Raw genomic sequence first — 15,068 nt, forward strand, 5'->3', positions numbered from 1 at the left:
TAACAGAAAATGTTTGTCCACAGTACATCATACACTACAGCAGCCTACGGCAGCCACCAGAACGTCCTGCTCCGATTGGACACCCTCGGTAGACCACCGAGCTCCACCGGTTCTTATGCTACGATAGCTAGCTTACATAAATTTCCATTTGGTACGTATTGTTCATAATAAATTAAAATAATATTGTTATCGATTTTTTACTACTTTATAGTCAGCTTCAAACAGATTACATTAGGGACAACTAAATTGGCCAAATATATGGCAAAACGCCTTTGCAAATATAGTACTTGCAAACCCGTCATGTAATAGGTACAAGCAAAATTGGCACTTAGATTTCGTTCAAAATTAAAGATAATATGCAATTGCGTTCTAATTAAAAATGCCCAAATGTTCATTGAAGTAACTAATACTACGAGTAAATATACCGACCATGTCAGTCATCTCTGCAGCATACTGTACATCGTTTATTATCTTCAAATTGGAATTTATTAGTGTGTTTACTTTCAAGTATTTTAATAAATTTAATTCAATATCTCCATAACAATCTGACGTTTTCATTAATAATCAGGCAGCAGAAGATCCCCTTCGCCGTACGCGACGACCCACATCGGTGAGCACGTGTACGCGAAGCCCGAGTCCCGGGTGTCCTACTACGCTGCCTCTAATCTCACGCACGTCTCGCAGGTGATTTCATTATTAATAGTTTTAGAGTTTAATCCACTTTGCATTTAATAGGTTGAAGTAGGGCAGAGGGAAGATGCTCGAATATGGGGCTCAGTTGGAAAATTGTCTTCATCAAATGTTATGTCAATAGGTATTTTGTACGGAATGTTTGTTTAATGTACAGTCATACTTTTAACGGCATTAAGTCCGCCTGTTGTACTTTTTGTATGTGCAATAAAGTTTAAAAATAAATAAATAAATAAATACTTAATCTGCAAAGTGAATATATAATTTTGGTCATACTGAAAAACTTTTACAATGTAAGTAATAAAAACTGCCCGCCGCAAAAATATGTAACAGTGAATTAGGTAACTTTCCGGAAAATGGCATCTCTCATGTGGACAGTATAGTTAACGATTTCATCATACAGCTTTTAAAATAGGTTAGAACATGTCTAACATAAGTGTCTACTAAGAAGATTAGGTCTTAAAGTCTACTTGTTGAATTATGTCGTCGGGAAAAACTCATAACGCAAAAAAGTTTTTGACTAAATTGTGTTTTTGCACGATTTTGGAGTTGGTCTCACAGTAAAAGATAATTACCACTTGAAACAAATTCTACAAACTGTCACAAAATATGAGCTTGTATTCCCTTTTAATAGGCGCGACCATGACAGGATTGCTGATGAGTAAGGTCACGGGAGCTCCTGAGAATAACCTTGTTAACGTTGAAGGATCTTGCCGCTTAACCTGTCAACAAACTGATCTTCATAACCGTTTGCTGAATTCATAATTAGTTACTTTGCAAGTTAGTAGCTATCGTAGGCGATGGATGGATTACTTCAATACTTCATGTTACTTCAATAATTATAGCAGGTAAATATGACATATTTCCTGAAATGGTCAAATCTGCACAAGGAGTCTCATTGTTTGAAGTTAAAAAAACTATCGTGGCACAAGGTACTGTCACTCCTGCCGCATAATGTCTATTACTTAGTATTAGTGTTTTTATTGCTCTGCCGGCGCATTATGGATAGCTTTATCCATTTTTATCCACGTGATAAAATAACTGTCACTTTTTAACACCGTGGGATAGAAAGTAACGGACACCGTTTTATCACGCTGTCACGTAGACAAGAACGACCATCATATCCGTACTGGTATACATAAGGTTATATTGTCTTCTCTAACTTTTACCTACTCTACGCAAACTAAATTGTACAACTTTTCTATTCCATCCGTATAAAACTCCTTCACCTCATTAAGAATCCAATTTAAGACGAGTTATCCTGTCTGCAGGTAATACAAACGTAATACAATTAGCGATGTTCGCAGAATTGAAGAGAACTTCGACTAGAAGCGGCAAAGTTGCCCACTGTCGTTTGATGTGAGGAAACTGGGAGTTGAAGTATTGTTTTAATCAAAACTTACTGTTGTATAGTGAAGTTAAATTGAATTGCCTTAAGTTGTAAACAGGTGTGCAAAAGCCGAAATTATTGTTTGTAAGTTTCTTAACTAATCCATTTTCTGCGTTCGTGTTCGTGTTATTGTGTTCTTGAGTTTAACGAGAATCCTTTGATGTCGCTAAACACCTGCCAAACATCAAAAATTTTTGATAAAATAAATTTGTTCAGATCGGGTAATTTATTCTTCACATAAAATTGTCCTTCTTACTCTGAAGCCAGGACAGGGGGCTTTTAATTTCAGCCTAGTGGTTGAAGGTTTCCTTCAGAGTGCAATTATAGGGTATCAGTTGATCAATCTATTAAACATGAAAAATAACATATTAAAATTTATCCGTGTATAAGTAAAGCAGGATCCCCTGTAAATGTATTAAATATCATATTTGGCATTCAAAAGCTCCAGGAACTTCATTATTAAATAAAATGCAATTCCAAATAAAATCTTATTAATGATTAATGTTTAATTTGTACCGCTTTAAGATTTAATTCAAGTCGTAGAATATATTTGAAAGATCCATCATTTGATCGTTCGCCATCACACTGGATTATTTGGTTCTTCGTTTATTCTTAGTAGCCACTTCCAGCGCTGACGGCTCGTCATTATTAGGCCCTAGCCAGAGTTTTTAATTTGCGATCCCCCTTTGTCCGTAAATTTCTCGCGCCGCTGGATATCTCCAGGAAACATGAATTAGTGCTCTTTAGCGGGGGAGGGTTAACGAATCTGGAATGCAAATAGGGGGTATCAACAATGCACAAAGATCCTTGGAGCTGTTGGTTTGGAGTCGAACTTAATGAATTTGCTCCGGATAGTGTCTTTGAGACGCTGAGATTAATTGCAGTTTGCAGTTTTGTCCGGCTTCTGAGGAAAATTGCTGTTTATACTTTGTTAATTAGTCTCATTGTTATTTGATTGAGTTGAGTAAAATAAAATATACCCAACAGAAAACGTTTTGACACTTTAATTTAACCCTTTCTTCAAATCTCGTTTAAAGTTTAGATGAAATAAATATATACAATTAGGTGTTAATTTAATTTTGCTACTGATATTTTGATAGAACATAACATGCCATAACATGCAATTTAACGGGTGTGTGTTTTTTTATTGGTGCAATATTCGGCTGTTTACATTTTTGTTGAAAGTATAAAAATATACTATGTATATTTTGTGCATATATTTTCTAAACTTCAAACTTTTAGGCTAAGTGGAGCAAATATTTCTCCTTGAGGTATGATCGACATATATGAATGTTCATGTATGTATTTATACAACATAACTGAACCAAATTTAGCTCCCATGCACGTTCAACGAAAAGCTATCAACATGTAATGTTTTACATTGCAGAGCTATGGGACGGAAGACCTTTTCCAATCTAGCAGTAAACTCGATTAGCGATAGCGTTCGCTCGGCGCTCAATGAAATTATATGCCCGAGCACCTGCCAACCGGGTTCAGACTTCGGAACTATGTGTATAGATTTATATCTGTAACAGTAACAGTGCACAGGTATAATGGGGCTAGATTAAAAACGATAGCTATAATAGCATGGCGTTTTAAGCTACAATAAGTTGCGTTAACATTTTACTATAATTTTCTCTAAACAAATTGTAACTGTAAAATTCTGTACATTTGCTGGAATAGTAGGTATGTTTTGTTTTCATGTATTTTATCAGCTTTGCGTTCACAAAATGAGCCTACATATTTACACCGAGTCAAGTAAATTCGATCCAACTTCTGAAAAAGAACATTGAAGTTTAAAATTAAGCGTGAAGCCTTAAAACAATATACGATGACGAAATTTGAGCACCAATGTCTCTTAGCGACACTTGCACCATCCTACTAACCCGGGGTTGAAAACCCCTTGAACCGTTAACCCAGTGTCAAATTGTACTGGTAACCCTAGTAACTCCCGGTTTAACCGGTTAACCCCGGGTTAGTAGGATGGTGCAAGTGGCGCTTAGTCATTTACGATTTTAATAGGCAGACGTACGGATTTATATTGATTGTCATTGTGTATGAATGTAAACTATACAATTTATGAAAGTACTAGTACCAAGTAGAGACGTGGCTTCGAGTCTTCGGTCAAAACTTCCCCTACAGCCAAACACCAATTTGTCCGTCCCTATAATCAGGTACCCGTTTCCAGACCACAATAACCAAGGATCGCATCACAGACCCGGCGGAGCAGCTCCGAATTCTGACAACACCTCGTTCAAACATTCGTCTCGAGATCCTAGTTCATGAGGGGACGTTTGGACGAGTTTATAAGGGGGTGTACAAACGAGGGGATACGTATGAAGAGGTCTTAGTTAAAACCGTGTCAGGTGAGTAATGCTATTGATTGTAATTTTGGCATCACTGCTGATCTGAAAACGAATTTCCTAAGTTACCAAATATGATGAATTAGTATTTTTTAGTGTAGGATAAGTTGGGCTAGATTTTTTTTTTAATTTGCCGAAAATTTATTTAGATGTTTTTCAATATATAGTTCTGAGTTTGATTTGTACCTTGGTACCACGATAACGTCCTCCACTTGCCCTTATTTATTTCAAAGCAGTTTCCAATTCTTATATTTTCTTAATTTCCTAAACCTGATGACCGCTTAACTATGAACTGAACTCAATTGTTCTAACTTTATCCATTACTGAACCCTAATAAATAAGTAAGCAACTTTCCATCAAAATGTGTATTTACTTACATATATTATTCAGAAGCAGCATCGGCCATGCAAGCAGCCCTGCTCGTCGCCGAAGGTCTAAGGCTGTGTGGCCTCGTCCACAACAACGTACTAGCACCAATGGCAGCCTGCGCTGAAGAAGCACGGAAACCGCTTCTAGTATATTGCTGCGCTTCTCACTCTTCTAATCTTAAAAGGTAAGTAAGCTCCTTGCTGTTAATTTTCGAGCCTCGCTCTTTTGTCTTCGTCAACAATTTCTGTCAATGCCATCGTTAACGACATAAAGTTTTCTCAGATTAGATAGTTGTCTAAGACAAAATGTTGAGCTACTTTGATATTGTACTTCTGAGGTTCATTACAATATCTATATGCCTTATCATCAAAAATTTGATTATTAATGCAGAAAATAGGTTGTGAACGACAGTTACCTATATAATAAATTCATAACACGATATTAATTGTTCGTCATATATCTCCAAAGATGTATTTTTATTCGAGTTCTCATTCTCCCAAATTGTATGTTGCTCATTCTTGTCGACGCTTTCTACCAGGTTCTTAACATCATGTCGGCTAGGCCACCAGGCAGCACCAGCGACGCGGGAGTTAGTAGAGCTTGGTGCACAAGTGGCTTGCGGCCTGTCTTACTTACACGTCCAACGTTTCGTACACGCTGACGTCGCTGCGAGGAACTGCGTGTGAGTTGAAATCTTTTACTGATTAATTAACTGAAATAAACAACGAGTAGTCTAACAAAACCTATTTCCAGCTATAGTAATCATTACCACTGCTTGTAACACATAAGTTTGCAACTTCCCGAATGTACACGTCCATTTGCTGGATTTAACGGATTGCTTGTTTTTATAATGTGCATTTTAAGATGTTATGCGACAGTAGCTTTAAGAATAATTTTATAATAACGTCAATATTTTTATTAGTTACTCAAACTGGCATTTCCCGAGGCCATTCTAACGTATTACTTGTTTTTCAATATTGTGATTCATTTGGAAATGTGATTACATTTTTGACTTTTTACCCGATATTTTATTTTTATTCTTAGAGTGGATGAGAAATTGAGACTGAAGGTGACCGACAATGGCCTATCCAGGGATCTATTCCCTGATGACTACCACTGTCTTGGAGATAACGAGAACAGACCAGTGAAATGGATGGCGCCAGAATCTCTTCTGCAGAACCAGTACACAACAGCTTCTGATGTGGTAAGATCTTAGTACAACAAAGCAGCAGTCATTAGTAAATGTGAAAAGAAAAGTTATGTTAGTTAAAAATGGATAAGGTCCATGGGCAGCATGAAAATTAATGCGAACACTATAGAAATGAGAAATCACAAAAGTCCATGTAAGTGAAAACTCAAAAAGTCAGGCAAATTGAAAGATAAGAATTTATGTGAACTCTAAACTCGGAATATTATAAAACCGGACAAGTGCGAGTCGGACTCGCCCACCGAGGGTTCCGTACTTTTTAGTATTTGTTGTTATAGCGGCAACAGAAATACATCATCTGTGAAAATTTCTACTGTCTAGCTATCATGGTTCGTGAGATACAGCCTGGTGACAGACGGACGGATGGATGGACGGACGGACGGACGAAAGGACGGACGGACGGACAGCGGAGTCTTAGTAATAGGGTCCCGTTTTACCCTTTGGGTACGGAACCCTAAAAACTGCCAAGTGTTTTAAATGCTAACATTTATTTTATGTTGCCAGTGGGCGTTAGGGATAACGCTATGGGAGCTGGCAACTCTTGGTGCTTCTCCATTAGCTGAATTGGATGCTGCTGATGTTGGAGCATTCCTCAGCGGAGGCTATCGGCCATCTCAACCACATAACTGTCCGGATGAACTGTAAGTACTCAAGGAACAAATCATGAAAATGAAGCTAATATGACATTACCATATTAAAATGAAAGAGAAGGACTACATAAATAATCTTAGGTAGGTAGGTAATAATCTTATCATTAACTACTAAATACGTCTTAAAAATATCAGTAAAGAGGAAGTAACAGTTGATTTTTTAAATCAGGTATGGCCTAATGTCCTGGTGCTGGACCACTTCTGCATCAGCGCGACCGACAGCACCTCAGCTTTTGGCGGCCCTTCATGACTTCAGACAAGCACTTAGCACGTATATCTAACTTTTGTTGTATCAGGATCTTAACACCTTTGTTTGACCATCTCACTGCTTCATTCTGTTTCAAATAAGTAGCTTTGAAATATGTATATTGAAGAATATACTTTTAAACTTTTTATTCAGGTACCTATCCGAGACGTTTAACTTTTGGAATATTATAGTCAATTCAAATAATCACTCGGCACTATTTTTCGTATACTTACTAAACCCAAAGTGCCTGCCAAAGAATCTTAAAATCAGCTAAGTAGATGGAGCATAAAATCGTTAGGTAAAACCAAAGATGTAATGTCGGATGGCGTAGCGCTTGAGCTAGGGAATTGGTGTAGGATAAAATAAGGAAATGCAAAACGGTGATATATTTTTAATTAAGTCATAAGAACCCATTATGAGTACGAGTATACCCAAAATACTTAATTATCTTTCTTGAAATGAAGCTAGTTAGACCGTAGGTATCATAGTAAGCGACATTACAGCAGAATATATAACCAAAGCAATTAAATGTCCCCAAAGACGGTTACCAAAGATTAGGTATAATTTTAAGATAACCTATTATATGACTAGACAAAAATGAAATATAAAATAAATAAGTTAAATTATCTAAACTAGGTTGGACGAATGCATGTACTTACTTAGTAATTTGGTCTTGTAACATTATTATATTATTTTATGTTTTGAGTACCTACTACTCTCAGTTTTAGGAATACGAAGTCTGATTGTTAATATTAATAATAGTAGATTTATTTTAAAAGCATATTGCAATATTTAGTTTGCCATTGTTAATTTGTTATACATAATACAATTTTTACACTTGTTTAATGATTGCACGTTTTTACATTTTTGAAAATTTGGACCAATATCGCCCAACCTCTTTTGTACATACGAAATCGATGCAAAAGGAATTTAATTTTGATAAATAGAGCCGATGGCTTTGATTAATTTAATTGCGATATTAATCGTTTTAGACATAATTATTAGGATAGAGTTCCTGAGGACATAAAAGTCCGTCCAGGCACAAAAGGATACAACACCAAAGCAGTAGTTAGTCATGATATAGTTGACGAAATGGTTTCGATGAATCTACAATTTAATAAAAATTGAAACGAATTACTTAGTAGCATCGACAAAACAATAATAATGAGATCTCATAACGCGAGTTGGCACAGTGGCTGGTAACAGCCACTGGGTAGAAAGCGACGCACACCTCTCGACACCCCTGAGCCGCTCACACCATGTTGCTCCTGGTCGTCTTTACGACGGCAGTTTCAGGGGCCCATCTAGTCAGCGGCGAGTCACCGCCTGCCTCGATGACGGTGTTAACATTGTTATGGCAGGTGTCCGGACCTCTTTTACAATAGCCCAATCTCATTATCCACCCAAACATCAATCCATAGACCGGTATACTGTTCACTTTTTCTACAATAGTCCCAATGCCTGCTGAGACCGGTTCATGGGTGTCTATTGTTACGCCTGTGAACGGGTTCCAGCAGGCGTTCTACATGACATTAAAGCTCTCCAAAAGGCCTCTACGTGTTGGATCTATATCCCCACGCAAGCCTATCAAAAGACCGGGATTTATAGGCCCGTGATATCTAAGGAGATCTCATAATAAAATTGTTGTAGTGTCTGCTGTACCCATACTACCCATTGCTATAAAGATTCTTCAAAACCATTATTCGTGCAACTTTCATGATAAGAAGATGTCTATTAAACCACAATTACTCATATAAAATATATAAATGTACTATTCAATATAACTAGTACTTAAAACGGAAACATAACAATATTCAAATTGTGTAAATATATGAATTTAAAAATCAATGTCAGATTTTTTCATACCATCGTAATAGTAACAAGTACTTAAATTGAGGTTAGAAAATAAATTTATTAACAATTTCAAATTGGTGTCGTCATTCATTGTAAAATATACGTGTATTACAAAGTGAGATTTAACTATAGATAGATTAACCAATTTATTCTTATTAACTTGATTACTTTTGCTATTGTTTGTTGTTTGCTCATTATGTTTTCTTTATTTTTTTTCTTCTTTCTTATTTACTAAATGAATATTGTTCACTGCGTTATCAGTATTTCAGCTACCTCAACCATAATCTGCTTACTGTTTATTCTTAAGACCCTAAATGCTAGTTACAATATTATCCTTTCTAGTTGCTATATTACATAAACAAACATAGTTTTCGTTTGTGTTTTCTGTAAATCGCAAAACTGGCGCATATGTGTCATTCAAATTTCAATCAAAAACCTAACCTCGATCATCTTTTTCATATTTCACTTATTATTCTTTGAGAGATTCTTCATCTACATTAATTCCAATGTCATTGACATAATATATATGTATATGCTATTAATACTTGTATCTAAACATGTTATGGATCAAACAGGGTCTTTAACTCTTAGGCATTACCTATACGTGTTTCTTAATTTTAATGTGTTGCGCTTTCTACTAATACTTCGTAGCTTGATGATGTTAACTTTTCTATCGTAAAATCGGTGTTCTTGTAAGATTCTAGAAATAAGCAGCACCCTAAATAAAATGTTAGAATATAATTAAATCTTGTAATTGCGCGATCGGTATTGAACAACATGCAAATATGTAAGTTGAAATAGCTATATTGTAATGATTTGTACTAAGAGGAGGAGTCAGTAAAAAACACTTGTAATTTTAAAAATTCTACTTTAAATTCACCAATGATATTTCGAGTCACCGATCTTTTATTCTACGAGTCTAAAACTTTCATGACTACTCTTAGAATGTTTGTTACCATCTGAAATAGCTCTGATAGTTCGACATCAGTACTCATAGATTGTACAGGTAGATATAAAAACGCGTCATTTTTGTATAATTAATGACTGAGTGCCAGATGAATGTGATTGTATGTTACATGTTGAACTGTGTTTAAATTATAATATAAGTAACTGTTTATAGTGGTAAATGGATGTATTGTAATCAATATGGCTTCAATGGCGAATGAAACGAAATAAAGGTTATTTTATATTATACAATAGTTATTTTATTTTACAATTTATTTCCAATATCTCATTCCTTCAATAGTATTTACTTTATTAACTAGCATTAAAAGCTAAATTATCATATAAAAACTACAAAAATAACGTAGTTTAAACTAACAAATGAGTAATTATTCAAAACGTTACGTAACGTAAATTATAGGAGAGGTATAAAAATACAAAAGGGAATGGCCAAAATACTCTCGTAACATTTAAAGTATTTAATAATGACAAAAATATACTTAAATACTTCGTAAACACATGAGGAGAAGTAGAGTTTTATAGACTAGAGGTCATATAAATATAATGCTGTAAGTTTTAAAGTTTTTCTCTAAACTTAGGCGGATACTTTGCTCTGCAACATGAGTAAGATAGGTCATGAATCACTCTTTTATTAAGCAATAAAGTATATCGAAACGGCTAAATCCATCAAAAATCGGTTTCTGGTAAACGGTTTTATTATCCAACCAGATTTCAACCCAATATAGCTAGAAACACCAAAACGCTGTAAAGCGTAAAAAGCCAGTATCAAACTTCCAGGCCGGTACATAAATCAGAGTACTTAATGGCGGGCGCTCCTCTGTGACCGTTTATTTACTATCAGATTACAGTGTTGTGTGACCAACTTTCAGTTGTTTTTGTTTGATAATGCCGCTTCGCTTTGTGGTGAAACGTACGAGGTGTTTTGAAGTCGTGCTTTGAGGTATTCGTAATACAAAAGGCATTGTGAGGATTTTATACTTGGTTCAATTTTTGAAGAGGGTGTTTTTTCGACATTTGTATGGCAATTTTTTATTTTTGAATAATCTGATTTATAATCATCGTTTTAGAAAGGGCTCTTAACAACAAAAAATATACTGTACGGATATGGACGTTTAAAGATCGACATTTGTATGGCACTATTTAGCCATTTGTAAGGCACTTTTGCCATGTATAAGGCATTTTTTCGACACTGTATGGCAGTATCAACATGTATATGGCACTATTTATTATTTTTGTTGCATTTATAAGACCCTGACGACATTTGTATGGCACCTTCTCAACATCTGTATGACAATGTGGCGATATTTGTATGCCACAATCGACATTTTTACGGTCAAAATAGCCGTATAAATGTCGCCATACAAATGTCGCGACATGTCGCCAATAATATTTTTTACCGATATTTCCTACACAATACAACCGATTCACTTATTTATTTTACTTTATATTTTAACGCTATATTTGCAACTATTATTATAAAATAAACATTTTTATTTCAACTATGTACCAATGTATTAAGCGTCCATACAAATGTCATTGTAGTCGTACCAAAATATATCGAAAGAGATTCTTACCTGTTTTTAAATAAATTAAACCGTTGCCGCGTCTACATTCGATGTCAATCGATGCCCAACTAACCGCACTATTGCGTCGTAAATTTAATCTAACCGTTATTTTTGTATTTTGTTTGTGAATTTATATTTTGGATTTGTAAGTATTTACCTACTTACTTTTATTCTAATTGTGTTGACAATCCTTATTGGAGCTATAATATTATTTCATTATTATTGTTATTATTTAAAAATTTTATTTTATTTTACTTTCACGATCATGATAGAAATTCTTATATTTTTGACATCAATGCAAACTTATTATGTAATTGTCTTTCATGAAATAAATCATCTAATCTAATCTATTAAATAGACAAAGAAGATTACCCCCGTATATTTAAGTCATAACAAAACAGGTGCCGCGCGGGACAGCGATAAAAAGGCTTCCGTTGTTTTATTAAATAATGCATTCATTTATGATTAAATCAATTCTCTAGAAAATGCTCTTTATAAAAATACAAAGTTGCTTATAATACGTTGCCTACATCCAAAGTTATGATTTTTTTTATTGCCCTATGCCGCCACTGGAACACGCGAAAAACGGCAAATTTCGCCGTTTTTGGAACTTCAAATGCGATTTTGTCAGAAACAAATAATATTTTAGGTACAGTTGTACATGATTTTTAAAGCTTATAATACTGTTGGGTAGGTATAGGTTTCATCATCAGCACGTCATAATTAGCGATCTTGGGCTCATTGTATCCGGTTCTTTCCGACCACTTTGGTGATCATCATCATATCATCAGTCCATCTCGCAAACTGTCCTCCAGAATTCCGACTTACTAACCAAATTGGAATATAAATACGTAGGTAGGTAATACTACTGTAACTTATGATGTTCATATTTTGCCATAGGTATACCTACTTTATCAATTTTGGTATTATCAAAACAAATCAAGTTAATATACGATTCCCACCTACCGACTGGAGTCGGGCCGTGCCGAAGCGCATTTTCAATGTGGCTATACATTATGTATGGCAGACGCGTCAAAAATCCGTCCGTCCGGAGCCGTCCGTGTCCGCGAGGAGTCGACCGGTTGGCGGCCGTACAAAATGTGAAATACGCTGCGACTCCGTCCGTTCGGTGGGAATCGTACTTTCTATTACTTGACTCCACTTTCCTAGAATTTCATCCATGACATGGGCTTTACTTTAGTATCCAAGCATACTAGAGTTACACATACATAAACCATGCTCGGGTTCCTTTCATCGTGTGAAATATTTAGCGTTAGGATAGACAAAACATGCGCTCTCGGTGCGAGGCGTGTTAAATATTTGACAAGTATGTGCATTGCATTCCGAAGTTCCCACGGTTTACTTTTATTTCGGGGCTGGTTTTGCTGGAGAAATGAAATTTATAAATAGAGAAATCCTTTGAGACTCAGGAGAAATTCGTCGACTTACCTGAGATGGGAAGAGTATTATAAGTCATATAGCGATTATTTTTTTTTTTAATTCGAGTTTTTTACCTAACTAAGATTCTTAGCGTTCCAAATTATTAAATTTGAATACTCTTTTTATAAATGACTGTAATAAGGCACTGGTTTTTGGAGAAAACAAAATGTAATCTGACAAACAATAAAAATAGACAAAACAGTCCCAAAAAACCATAAAAAAATACGTAAAAAAAAAACAAAATTATAAATAAAGGTTGTGCAGTCTTGCACAATTATAATAAATATTATGTATCATACAGGTAAATGAAATGAAATAGGTTGTACTTTAATTATCCTAGCGAAAGTTATTTTAAAATAAGGGCATTACACATACACATTTCAACTTTTCCATTTGTTTACATAACATGTTAGTTCAATTACCCATTACGCGATCATGAAAAGCATTGAAGATCGCTAAAAAGAAAAGTTCACCCACGGTATGGCCATAAAACTATCTACTGGAACAGTGGAATGTCGGAAGCTAGCTAATAACAATGTGTTCTAACGATGGAACAATGTAGGTACGTTATTCCCAAGGTGCTTCATACTACTACGAACTCGAACGGCTTTAGGTGAGAGGAATTAGTCACAGCAGGTGAATTTGTATTTAAGGGCATTTTCTCTTAACTGTTGTGAACCATTAACAGCCTCAAGCATCAATCGTCACAAAACTGACGGTCAATGTCAAACCCCGTACATTAAATTTTGTCAGGAATGTGACGGTGAGACATTACTGAAACACAGCTTAAGTCGCGCTTTAAAATACAAGTTAATATTAAAATGACCTTAAGAAAGTCAGTTATGGCAAAGTATATCCAGTTTGGTAAGTTCAACTGAGATAATTTTATTTGAGAGATTTTGTATGAGACAAATGTCATTTCTGTAGAATTAGAAGAGGAAAGGTACAGTCAATATCAATAGAGAGAGAAGAAACAACGCGCCAATAATACCAGCTACAAATTCTTAGGAAATCGCATTTCCTATCGAGCCTAATTTTTTAAAAGTTTAGTGATATAACTAATTTGAAGGATCTCGCCCGTGGACGCGTTTGTTTGGTGGATCCAGGCAAAAAATCGAAATCCTCAATGAGCACAATATAGTCTGTGAGTTTTTAGATACATTATTCGGTCGCAGAAATATTTTCGTAAAAACTAGTGCCAGGCATATCGTGGGATTAGTTGTCAAGCAGACCCCAGGCTCCCATGAGCTGTGGCAAAAATGCTGGGATTGCTCGAGGAAGAAGAAGAGGAATATTTTCTTCCTTCAGATATTACTTACTATTTCATTTCAGTTTATCTGCTGTAATTTTCTCCTTCTCAAGCGCATAGCTCATAAAAGTCCAGTCAACGGTGCAGTAAACACTAGTTTATAGTGCAACTACATAGATGTCGCTGCCGGTTACGGCCCGTGGTGGTTAAGTTGCACATTTCCGCACCTTTATTGCATTTGTGCAACTTGACGATTTCATGGAGAGCAAAGGGTATAGTAGGAAGACAAGATTTTGTTGAATCTTAAATCTAGGTTTGAAATCCAATTTAATGTATGATGTCCACGCTGACTCATTCAACTGTTTTGCTTTGATCCTTTCAGTTTTTTTTTTCTCGCACAAATGGAACCTTTTTACTACGATCGTATTACAGTATAAGCTGCTTTAATACCCATTTTTGCCCACACTGAATTTACTAGTTCCTTTACTTTTGTTTTCGTAGGTTTTGTCCTTTTTTAAACCTACGCATTCCTGTTTCTAGACAAGAAACGCCGTAAAAGAATTCACAATTTCATGAAAGCTAGAAATATTGTTGTTTGGCTAACGCTGCAATACGGTAAACGTACTGGTGCTCGACGCGGTCCCAGTACATGTCAGCTGTGAAACTTAAGTCATTGTCAATAGAGGTGACAGCAAGGTGTCATCTATTGGGAATTAGCATGTCGAGCACTAGTACGTTAACCTTATAGCAGCTTTTATTTAATTTTACTGTCTAGTGAAAAAGTTCGTATATTATTCAAGTTAATTAACTACGCACCTCCCATCGCCGCTAAATCACTCCCAGGGGTACAATCGACCTTAACAATCACCTAAACGTCGCATCACTTCATCATCTTAGTCCATAAACCGCCCGATTTCTTTCTTCAACCTTTATCTGACCACAATCTTAACTTTCCGCCCTAGCGCGCCAAAGCGAAAAACGGTGAAAGTAATCGCCGTATCAAAGAGAAATTTGTCAAAAACACGACTCCGCGTGCACTTCCGTCAATTCTCTCCAATTAATAACTTGAAGCCGTCCTTTT

At 35.6% G+C, this 15,068-nt stretch overlaps 1 protein-coding gene across 1 annotated transcript in view; it reads left to right on the forward strand.

Annotated features, from left to right (window-relative positions):
- The window catches only part of LOC134790171 (tyrosine-protein kinase Drl), a 67,603-nt gene extending 59,045 nt beyond the window's left edge, over positions 1-8,558 (forward strand). The window contains exons 6-13 of the mRNA XM_063760985.1: positions 24-151; positions 569-684; positions 4,269-4,446; positions 4,834-4,996; positions 5,351-5,494; positions 5,857-6,016; positions 6,524-6,660; positions 6,839-8,558. Coding sequence (XP_063617055.1) covers positions 24-151; positions 569-684; positions 4,269-4,446; positions 4,834-4,996; positions 5,351-5,494; positions 5,857-6,016; positions 6,524-6,660; positions 6,839-6,950 — 1,138 coding nt within the window. The 3' untranslated portion in view covers positions 6,951-8,558. The remainder of the gene's footprint in view (positions 1-23; positions 152-568; positions 685-4,268; positions 4,447-4,833; positions 4,997-5,350; positions 5,495-5,856; positions 6,017-6,523; positions 6,661-6,838) is intronic.
- The last annotated feature ends 6,510 nt before the right edge of the window (positions 8,559-15,068 follow it).

The sequence above is a fragment of the Cydia splendana genome, chromosome 4, assembly GCF_910591565.1.
Source record: "Cydia splendana chromosome 4, ilCydSple1.2, whole genome shotgun sequence".
In the NCBI taxonomy this organism is placed as follows: Eukaryota; Metazoa; Arthropoda; class Insecta; order Lepidoptera; family Tortricidae; genus Cydia; species Cydia splendana.